A 12,062-nucleotide genomic window follows, 5' to 3' on the forward strand; every position below is an offset into this window, starting at 1 on the left:
AGTCCAAATTGTAGAATTGATCAAGACTTCCAAATTTGGAAAATAAACTTGTTGACCGAGGCCAATCAAGGATTGCCACATCACCAATTACTGTTCACTGACAAATTTTAAGCTTAAATTTTGATCTTTTAGTTTCATTTTGTGTCTTTAGTTTCGTTTGTTGATTCTCATAGTAACTTACAAACTAGTGACTAATTACTATATTGTGAGTTGGTTTGAAACCGTATTTTTTTTGTTTGTGTGTGTGTCTATGTTTCTTTGTATGTTTTATTCTTTTGAGTCGTTGTATACACTTGATTCACCTCTCAACACCTCTCGGAGTACAAGCAAGCTTACAACACTTGTGATATTAAGTGTGAGGGATCCAAGAGACAAGAAATAAAAGAGAGAGTGAGGATGTTTTTGTACAACTAACGTGTTTTCTGTTTTGTAGGTAACTCCTTTGCCATAATGGACACAATTTTGTCCCACCTTGATGCCATTGCCCAAGAAATATCTAAGACGAATACGGGTCTTGACAAATTGGGCTCAGATATGTCTACTCTACTTGAGAGGTTGGATCGAGTGGAAAGTCAAAGGAACTCTCATGTTTCTACTCTCGAAGTTTTACCTCAAACGATCAACCCTCCAAGACCACCACTAAATAACATAGACATAAGCCAAGCCAACAAATGTCCTCAAACTCGAGACCTAAATGAGTCACTTCCCCCTCAATTAGATCAAGTCCAACAAGAGGGACTTGAAAGCCAATTTCCTCCCATCCAAGCTCCACAACCAAAGCTCCCCCTTACCAAATCATTCCTCTCAACCGAAACTCTACTTCACCAAAACCAATATATCCATGTAGAGGAGTATGGTAGAAAGGAACATGAAGGATATGGAGACTACTACAATACTTGTATGATGGTAGGAGACTTGTTTCGGATGAGATTGAAGACAAGGTTTAAGATGGAGAGGAAGCCGAGGTTCAAAATGAAGATATTGGCCGGGACATATTGTTATTAAGCCCTCGGATTCAGCATGATTTTGTGGACAGTTTTTGACTTGTTTTTGTGACTTGTTTGCGGATTGTTTTGAGTAGGTTTCCTTTGAAGTGATCAATTGAACGAGGTGAAGCCCTGAATTTGTGGACAAATTCCTCTCAAGATTGAGAGGATGATATGGGAATAATCTCGGATATGGACTTAGGAGAGTGCATGTTGGACCCGAGCCTTAGCATGTGCAGTTGAAGTGTAAAAGAGGCCCAAAATGCACCCAAATCAGCCCATAAATTACACTAGATGGGTGCCTACTCTTTGAAGGGTCTTTTGGTCATTTTAACTTATATTTTGTAATAGTTATAAAAGGAACATTGTAGGGTTTTTAGATTTAGTTTTTGATGATATTTGTGAGTCCTGAAAGACCAAAGAACACAAGTCCTCTCTCCGTGAGGCAACAAAACTGAAACTAGGATACAACAATAAGGTGGATTCTCTTTTGTTGTTGCTTGCTTGGAAACGTTGATGCTAGAGAGGTGCAATCCGATCTTGTGTCACTAAGAGATAGGTTTATTGTTGTGTCTAATGTTAAGGGTCCAAGAGTGTCCATTCTTGGGTTCTTGAGATTATACTTTCATGTGGTCTGTCTATCTATCTCTTTACTTTCTTGTAATCGTGTTTAGTGTTTGTGTTGTAATCTTGTGTTCTTGTTGTTATTGTTAAATCCGAATCTTGTGCCTTTGTTTTCATCTTGTTCTTCACGTATTGTTGCTATTTTGGTGTGAACTACACCTTGTTCACCTTGTATTCTTGTTGTATTTGTGAATCCGAGAGAGGTTTCCAATCGGTCCAAGGATCTTAGTGATTTGTGGAAGACACGAAATCACTCAAAAAATAGTCCACAAACACACTCCAAAACAATCCACAAATCACTAAGATCCTTGGACCTATTGGAGACCTCTCTCGGATTCACAAATACAACAAGAATATCATGTTGGGTTGGAATTCTTGCCAACATGGGATTCTATCGATTCTGGCATCGTGAAAGTATATTAACCTTTGGTCTGATCCTTGGATTAAACCAACTGTTTAACTTAGGAGTGCAATCGCAGGCCCTCTCCAGTCACACCGTAACAGGTTTTGTTTGGCCTTGATATTTAGTAATAATTATTGGGACCTGACTCCAATTCCTGTTGAAGTTACTCAACAAATCTAGGAGTTTAGAGCCTAGTGTTGTTTTCTCTGTTCAGTCAATGTATAAACAACTCAGCAGTCCTTTTCAGTCAACTACTCAGTTCTTGTGGATTTGCAAGCTCACAACACTACCGAAAATAAAGCACTTAATTCCTTTGACTTTGCTGCCATAATAGGTTGCCTACTTTACTAGTATATTTTTAAAACGTCGAAAATCAGATGATGTTATGCAATTAACACTTTCTTGACACAGAAAACTTATTGATCACAAGTTGCAACGCATCAGTCTAAACTATTTATTGGAAGCTCCTTAGGACTACAATTGCAATTTCACAACTGTAAACTTGGCAAGTTCTAAATGTTTGATACAACAATTGCTGACATGATTCATATGAACAAAATGTCTTTGATCATAGTCTGACCACAGAATTCACATATGCAAACAAGTAGAAGGTCAGAAATTACTCGAAAAGGGAACAGAAGACAGATGTTATGAGGTGAATACTGAGAGTTGTCACAGCTGCCGTATGAAGTCGTCGTTTATCAGAATATAATTTTATTAATGAATGGCAAAATCCAACATATAAAATGTACGCAAAAAGCAGAAATCCTACAAGAAATTATGTTTCTTTACTGATCAGATTAGCACAAACTGGAATATTTGAAGTACTTCAATAATATCTGAAGAACAAAAATACTCACCTAAAGTCATGCAAGAAAGCTTGTTTCTTTGCGAACAACATCCAGTCATCAGTAAGGAGGGAGGAAATAGGGCGCATTCAAGGAGTAGCTCTACCATCCACGATGTCTTCAAATGAATAACTGCAAACATCTTGCCATTAGATGAATGGAAAGACAATTGCCTCATCTGATTACTAGTTAAGGAATCAAAACTGATGAGCACTTCCAAAAACAGAAGATAAAGCAAACACAGTTCGAGATCAGGGATTAGTGATTTTTCTATGTTTCCCTCACTAAAAATATAGAGGATATCATAAGGTCGACAGTTGCTGGAGACCATTATGCCATTACTATTTATCTGTGACAAAAGTGACCTACTGTTGACTTCCCGATTCTATTTGTTTTTCTGTAAGTATTTCATGTTTCTCATTATCGACCAAATACAGCTCAAACGCTAAAAGGTACCAAGAACAAGTAATGCAGTTCTTCTTATGGGTTCATCCCTTTACTCCTATTAGATATCAGAATTCTTCAGCGAGATCAATATGTAGAACTCTTTGATACCTATGTTTCTTATCCGGACGAGCTTCTCAACCACTTAACGGTGAAGTTTGCTACAACTCACAATTACATGTGCTGGATCAATTCTATGGAAAAAAGCTAGAAATTCAGCAACACCCAAGCATCTCAACCGATTCATAGAATTAACATAGTCGTCAGAGTGAATGTGCTTAGTTCACCGAGTGTTTATACAATACATACATGTGCGCATAGATAAGAGAATCATGAAGCGATCACAATATCTAAAAGTGGGAGTTAGCGAGTAAAAAACCATCTAAAAAAGTGGAAGTTGACAAGCAACACACAGCAAGAATGTATATAGTACATAACATAAACTATATACCGAACCTTAACAGACTTTGCCATTTCAAGACATCTTGCGGATCAACTGTGACCATCCCTTCGATCAAAAGTAGTACCTCTGGGCAGTAAGAAATCACATGTGATCCTTTCTCAGAATTCCCCATTGTTAATGTGTTCTTAACTGAGCAAGGATAAAGGTTCTCATCATTCTGAACTACCAATTCTGATTTATTCACTGTGTAAAACAACAACACACCGTCTTCATTCTCGGCTATAATTTCACCATTCCTCAAACAGCCCAAAATTCTGCCAAACCCGGATAATGGTCGTAGCTTACATTTCTTCCTCCATTGAAATTTTTTATCATCCACTTCCCAAACATCAATATAGGAATTGTCTGTTTTCTCCCGGATCAAAAAACCAAGAGAATCCTCAAAATTCGCCAGATTCGTATAATAATCCCCTACTCCGACAAATGGCAGTAGCAACCATTCATCAAAATCCATTTTACTCACTTTAAAGCGCACCAACCTCTCATACTTTCCGGGAATATACTCTTCATAATCATAAGCCAACCAATAAGGCTCTGCTTTAAAGATCGCATCACAAGAAGGCCTGTCAATATAAAAATAGTTTGTTCTACTTTTCAGCGTCTCCCATCCTAAAGGATACTTCATTTCACGTATTTCGAATTCCACTTTGGTTTTGGTACATCCTGGAAATGGGGGGACACAAAAGATTTTCAAGATCAACAAATCCTTTTTCTGTGAATCAAACGCCAATCCAACCGATACTTTCTGAGAGGGGTTGGTAGTTTTAGAAAGCATGACCATCTTAGACTTGTTCATTGATGGATTCCAAAGTGTAAGCGCATCGCCCACAGGTGGCTGAAAAATGCAGAGAATGCATTGACAGGACCGGCAATGGACATTTTGGGTAAGATGATAGGGTAAGGATTTTTCACTTCCATAGGTGGTAGAGGGGGTTTGTACTGTACGAGTACATTATGATTGAACTTTCCATCATGTCGGGACTGTATAATAATCGTGGATGAATCAGTGCGCTGCAAAGAAGAGGAATGGATGTAATGGGTGGCGATGAAATGAGGCTTAGAAATGAGCTTGTTCCATTGCTTGCAAACAGACCTGAATTGTAAAAGGGTCTTCAGAGGAAGCCAAGAGAGGATGTTAGAGATGATTTCAGGCTTAAAAATGCAGTTGGGTGTTGGTTCTTGAGCTCTGTTGTCTGTTGTCTTGGAGTTTCCTTTCCCTTTCTTCTTTCCTTTTCCTTTTGGCGCCATCTTTTGTTTGCTGTAAAGAATTGGCCAGAGATTGAAGAAGACGATCAACTTTTTTTTTTTTGAAGAACCGCTCTGCCCGGGCTCGCGCCCAAGGTTTTGCAGCGACCGCCGCGCCCTCCTACTCATTGGGGCCTGAAGAAGAAGGAGGTAGGTGAAAAATGGTTTAGAGGGTTTAAAGATTTCACAAAAGCAGTTTTGGAATTATGAAAGGGTCAATATTCCGTTACTTAAATTGTGACTATTACATCATTATTTCAGTTAGTTAAATGATTTGTTGCTTTTCATTTGTTGACGGTTAACTTAATGTAGATTCACAGTCAAATTAGATAGATATAATCTGATACTTAAAATGAAGTTTTAGTACTATGTAAGATTCTCTTTCAATCAACAAAATGAGAAATGAGGATAAATTAAAAAATGAGGCCTTTATTTAAGAGACTTTGCACTTGAAATAGGACTAATGAAAATCCGAATGTTGTCTCCCTTTTACTAAATAATTAGGAGCCACAAGTAGTTTATTGGACAAATTGAATTATCGTGACAATTTTATCATCGAAATTCTCTATTAGATCTAGCGTAGATATCCGAGAGTTCTTCAACTTGTCTATACGCCTTTCTAGCTTACGCGCGCATTCCTTTGGATTAGAACCTATCACTACCTTAATCAGTCAGCGTAATCTAATCATTGCATCGTGAAGTTATTGCTTCGTATCAGACCATATTGAGGGGCAACCATCAGTTAGCTTGACCCCTTCCCTATTTTGCTTTGCCGACTATTTAAGAGAATATGTCTTGAAAAATGGTCCGTCTTTCATCATCTATACTAGTTGCAAGCCTACAACACAAATCAATGAAACAATTTCTATGTTCCTCTCCTTAAAAGTCAAAGTCAAGTGGCTTTCAACCATAGGTCTATTTGTGAAGCATAAGGGCTTAGAGGATTGGGTGAACTTAAATCAACATAACAAAAAAGAATTTACTAATTTATGGACTCCCTTAAAACAGACTTAGTTAATCTATTTATCAAATATGCACTCTATTTAAAGAAGACGAAATTAATCTCGTTGATACTTGAACCATAATAAAACATAAAGATAGATGTTATAGAGCGAAGAAAAAAATAAACTCAAAAAAGGTATTATACCGCAAGCATGAATTCACCAAAAAGCTACATACATGCTATCTTCCAACTAAAAAGACATCAAAAAGTTTTTCGTGGCATCTCTGAGGTTAGCTAAAAAGTGGCAATCAGGGTATGACGATTTCTGAGGGTTGTCCCATCAAGAACTTTAAGCAAGCCCTGCATCATCCAAAACAGAAAAAATGTTTGTAAGATTCTCAAAATATCTTTTTTGAGTTAAAAGTATATTGATGTAATGGGAAAATTCAACATACAAGATGTATGCAAAAGGTAGAAATCCTAAAAGAAAGCATGTTTCTTTCCTATTAGCATCTACACTAACTGCAATATTAGAAGTACTCCAACAATATCTGAAGAACAAAATAGTACACGCAAAAAACTCCTAAAGAAAGCACGTCTCTTTAGGAATAGCATTCCAGTTATCAATACTAACTGGAATATTGGAAATACTCCAGGGATATTCAAAGAACAAAAATGTTCCACCAAACTCCATCAACCACTCTCTTTTCATATTATTGACAAGTACTGAAAGAACTACTTCTATGCTCTCCTTCTCTTATGAATTTTCATCCTAGAAGAACCTTTGTTACCATGCCTGACATCACTTAACCACTTCAGAGACACTCTCCACCCAATACATAGTATATAATAATTGTCTAGAGTTGCCAGAATTCTCACCAGTCAATTCATTGTTATTAAATGAGGAAATTAGAATAGTATAAAGGCAACGAAACTCATTAAGATAAAAAGGTGGGGGGGGGGGGGGGGGGGGCATTTAAGGAGAATAGCTCTACCATTCATGAAGTCTTCAAATGAACATCTGCAAATATCTTGCTATTAAATGAATGGAAAAACAATTATCTCATAGAAGATAAGTACACAACAGTTCAGGAATCAAGGTTTATAGATTTTCTATGTTTCCCTTGCTAAAAATTATCACAGTTTTACAGTTGCTGGATCAATATGTTATTACTACTAACCTATGACTTCCAAGTTCTGTATATTCTTCTGTTTTTGAGAATGTCAAATTAAAAATTGAGCAGGTTGCCATGGAAACAAATTTGGAGAGCCAGAACACCTTCGAAGGTGGCATGCTTCTCATGGTTGTTATCCAAGGAGGCCGTGCTAACACATGAGAACTTGAGAAAATGAAATGTCGTTCTAGTTACACATTGTTGTTTGTATGGAGAGGCAGCTGAGACAGTGGGACATTTATTCTTGCACTGCAGAATTACTGATCAACTATGGAAGATTTTCATCAATCTTAGAGGCATATAGTGGGCAATGCCTAGCAAGATTGTTGACACTCTAGCTAGTTGGGAGGAAGCAGGGAAAGGTGCAAAGAATAGGGACTACTGGTGAACCATCCCATCATGTCTTTGGTGGACGGTTTGGAAAGAGAGAAATGCTAGAAGTTTGAGGACAGAAGTAGAACTTTGCAGAAGATCAAACAGACTGTATTTTGCTTTTGTGTTTTTGGTGTACAAAATGTACCCCTGTAGAGGCAGAAGATCTTAGATGTTTCAGAATCATGCTAGGTTGAGGAGCTTTTTCTTTTACTAATACTTATTTTTGTAAAGAGGTTTTTAGCACTACCTAAGTGCTGGTTTATAATACAAATGTTACCTTCTCAAAAAAAAAAAAAAAAAAATAGAGAATGATTTCCAAATTCCATACATTTTACTGTTAGTATTTCACATTTATCATTATTGATTCAAAGTCCAGCTCAAAAGCAAAAAAACGCTAAGTCCAGGGAATACAAAGGTATGTGTTAATCCTTTTATTAGATAGCAAAGACTTTTCCGCAAGATCAATCGAACTCTACTTTTTATAAGCAAAGATCAATAGAACTGGACCAATTTTTTCTTAATCAGTGGTATTCCGCTAAGCTAGTATGTGTCATGACTAATTCACAGAGCAGTTTGTTACAACTACATACACATTTGTTGGGACCTTTGGACCAACGCTATGGAAGTATTATACTTATAGTAAGAAGGAATACCTTGGATATATGTTAACTTCTCAACAGATTCTCTATCATCTCTTTTTTTTTCTGTTTCATTTAATTGGTCAATGTTGTAGTGCTATAGGATACGAAGATGGTTAGAAATCTGAAAGAAGCTAAAAACAGCATTAATAAATAAGCATCTCAACCAATTGAACAGAATTAACTAAAGTAATCTACTTAGTTTGGACAGTACTTAACACATCAGAGAGTGTGCTAAGTTCCCCGAGTGCCTAGATAACACATACACGTGCACATAAAATAAGAAAACTTCTGAAGCAATGAAATCATCTAAAACTGTGAGCTGACAATCTAAACATAGCATGAATATAGTAACATAAACTAGAGTATAATGATAAATCGATCGACGAACCTTGTGATTTTTTTGCGTGCCAATTTATCTTGAGCATCTTGCTTCTTAACTGGCAGCATCCCTGCGAACAGAAATAGGCTCTCTGAATAGTCAACAATCACATGTGATCCAACCTTAGAAGTATCAAGGCTGAATTTTTCCTTGATTGAACTAGTTATGGGATCACACAAGAATACCACTCCTTTATCATTCTTAGCTACAATGTCACCATTCCTCAAACAACCCAAGATTCGATCAAACCCGATTAACGGTCCAACACTGTATTTCATACTCCAACGATCTACATCATCTAGTACCCAAACATCTATACGGCAATCGTCTTTGTGATCCCAATCTAACATACAAAGAGAATTCTCCAAGTCCACAAGAAATTGATGCTGTCTACGCGGCCCTATAGATGGTAACTTCTCAAATACTGTTTTTCCCACATCAAAGCGCATAAACACAGCTCGCACTCCAAATTTATCAGGCATACAAACAAACCAATAAGGCACCCCTTTAACAATTGCATTGCAAAGAAACTCACCAATATAAAAAACCATCTCATTTTTCAGCTTCTTCCATCTGCCAGTCTTGGTAGAATACATTTCAATGTGGTTCGGGACTGGAGACAGTAGCTCGACACAAAAGATTCTCAAGACCAACAAATCATTTTGTTGGTAATTAAAAGCCACTCCAACCGACGCCAAAGAGTGCAGTCCCTGAATGGGTAAACTTTCAGAAAGCTGCACCATCTTATACTGCTTCATTGCCGGGTTCCAAAGGGTAATCAATTCACCCCAAGGTGGATTAAAGAGACACACAATGCCATTGGTAGGACCCACAATGTACATATTGGGAAAGAAGCAAGGAAAGGGGCTGTCCAGCTCGACAAGTGAATCAGGCGGGTTGTATAGTGAGAGTACATGATTATTGGACTCTTGATGGCGGCTGCCTATAATAAGGGACGAACAGGAACGCTGCAAAGAAGAAGAGCGGCGGAAATGGGCAGCTATGAAGTTGGGCTTGTAAATGAGCTTGTTCCATTGCTTGCAAACACACCTGAATTGTAAAAGGTCCTTCACAGGGAGACGAGAGAGGATATCAAAGACGACTTCTTTTGGGAAATACAAGTCGGAAGTTGCTTTGCACTTTGTTTCTTTGGAATTCCCTTTACCTTTCCCTTTCTTCTTCCTATTTCCTTTTCCTTTAGGAGGCATCTCAGATTTGCGAAATCACAGCAACAGTGTTGGCAAAGGCAGAAGCGTTTTAGGGTTTTGAAGGTGTAAGGAAGTTCAAAAATGCACTTTTGTCTTTTGTGCCATAATTGGGAACCCAACAGAGACATGGCCGGTTTAAAACCAAAATTTGGACTTCCTATGTTTGTTTGCATATGAAGCCTTAGTTTTATCAAAATCAAATTTAATTTATCTAACTGGGCAGTGTGTTGAGATATTGAATACTTATTACTCCATCGTTCTATCTTACTCGCCCTAATTTAATATTTTATATTAATTAAAAGAATAATTAATATCATAATTATTTTATTATAGTACCTTTATCAAATAATATTTATATTTTAATTTAAAAAAAAAATAATTAATATTATTATGAACGGACAGCAATAAGTAATACCACAAAGCAAAAAACATGAGAAGAAGACACACAAATTTGCGTGAAAATTCTTGATGAAAAAAATCACGGCCAGAGACGAAGGAATTTACTATAATGGAGAGGAGTACAGGAGGAGACGAAAGTCCCAATAACGTATATCAACAGTCTAAAACAACTCACTAAATCACACTTACATAATAAGTGCGTACAAATAAATTATATGTCCAAAAATATACAAACCCCACAAAAAATCACAAATATGGATTGCAGTACGAACTTTTTAGGGCTGAATGATAGAATTTGGGTCACAAATTCTAACAAATACTAAAGGCAAAAAAGAAAAAAATATCTTATCTTGAGTAATAAAAAATGATAAGTAAAATGAGAAATCAAATTTAAAACGTTGGGACGAATAAATGAAACGGAGAGAGTAGAAAGTTTAGCTTCGAGAGGCTAAGGTATACGACTAATGATTTTTGTTTACGTGTCATCTTGCAGATAAGTAAAAGAAGTACTCCATTTTATTTAACCTTCTTTGTAAATAAGTTTGTTTCAAATTAATTGTATATTTCTGCATATTAAAAGTGTTTTAGTACTCATTTCTCATATTACTTTGAATATTAAATAACTAAAGAAAATAGTAATAATTAAATTTGGAGTTTCAAGATACTATTAATAGGATTAAATTAGTAAAATATATTTTTAATTAATATTTTTTAACAAGTATGTCGAGTCAAAAAAGATCAAGTAAAATAAAACGTATGTTTAATTTATACTCAATTTTGCCTTTTTAACTTATTTTGAAGGCCAAACAGAATGCTGGATCAAGTACATTTATTTATGCTTGTTTTTGCCTGCTTTTGACTTGACACTACATTTCTCCATTATTTCTTTTTACCAATACATGCTTAGTGGGTGTTTGGATGACCTTATATTTTGATCAAAATAGTTTTAAACTATTTTTTACTTTTTTAAGTGTTTGACAAGTTTCAAAATTATTTTAAAAAAAGACAAATTTTGCTTTTTATAAGTCAAAAATTAAAAGCTTCAATTCCCAACTAATTTTTTTGGTTTATAAGTTATTATATTTTTACTAATTAAAAGATATTTTTGTGCCTCAAAATTCTCCCTTATTTCAAAATTACCCTTGTGTAGTTATGTTAGTACTTTTTTTTGTATGAAACTTCTGATTTATGAAATATGAATTTTTATATATTATTCTCCTTCTTTAATATATTCTTTTAAATTTGGACAATTATTATAGTACAATATATGAATTTCTCTAGTAAAAAAAATAACTCACCAACCAAAATATATGGAGAATACTCATTGAAGAGATACAACTTCATATACGATTAGGGGTGTGCGTTTGATTTTTCGTTTCGAGGTTCGGTTCTTTTATTTCAAGATTTTGAGTTTTCGGTTAAAAAATTAGGCGCACCGAAAACTGAACTGAACCGTTCGGTTCGGTTTAGTTTATGTGAATTTCGGTTCGATTTTATTTCGATTTAATAATCTTGATTTTTTTATTTTGCACTTGTTTAATGGGCTAAATTATATTTGTGAGTTGGATTGTTTTTTAATATTAATCATTTTTTTAATAACCACTTGTACAAAAAAAAAAAAAACACACTATAAGATCTCTGAAACTGTAAAGTATAAACATTATATTTCAAGAAAAATAAACACTAACAAAAATATAACAACAACAAATCATTATCAGAATAAGATATATTATATTACTGCTGCTTACTAGAACCCTAAAGCCTGAAGAGTGAAGGCGAAATGGCTATTATGTTTGCCTATTAACTATTTTGATTTTGGATTTGGATTGTAGGGCTAATGGACTTGGAAATTGGAATGGGCACTATTAGTGTTATATATATATATATATAGTGTTATATATATATATATATAGTGTTATATATATATAT

The 12,062-nt window shown here is 35.5% G+C and overlaps 1 protein-coding gene across 6 annotated transcripts in view; it reads right to left on the bottom strand.

Moving 5' to 3' along the window:
* Positions 1-9,995, bottom strand: part of LOC107859116 (putative F-box/LRR-repeat/kelch-repeat protein At1g11620) — a 13,433-nt gene extending 3,438 nt beyond the window's left edge. Inside the window, exons 1-5 of one of the 6 annotated variants that reach the window (XR_007052256.1) lie at positions 8,536-9,943; positions 6,193-6,316; positions 4,862-5,148; positions 3,762-4,779; positions 2,874-2,993 (exon numbers count right to left, since the gene is read on the bottom strand). Coding sequence is in view for 1 of the 6 variants with exons in the window: in XM_016704014.2 (XP_016559500.1) it covers positions 6,265-6,316; positions 8,536-9,734 (1,251 nt within the window). In the remaining 5 variants the exon portion in view is untranslated. Of the gene's footprint in view, positions 1-2,873; positions 2,994-3,761; positions 5,149-6,071; positions 6,317-8,159; positions 8,269-8,535 lie in introns of those variants that run through there. The other 5 variants (XR_007052255.1, XR_007052257.1, XR_007052254.1 and 2 more) reach the window with 5 other exon arrangements.
* Positions 9,996-12,062: the final 2,067 nt, after the last annotated feature.

This window comes from Capsicum annuum, chromosome 2 (genome assembly GCF_002878395.1).
Source record: "Capsicum annuum cultivar UCD-10X-F1 chromosome 2, UCD10Xv1.1, whole genome shotgun sequence".
NCBI lineage: Eukaryota > Viridiplantae > Streptophyta > Magnoliopsida > Solanales > Solanaceae > Capsicum > Capsicum annuum.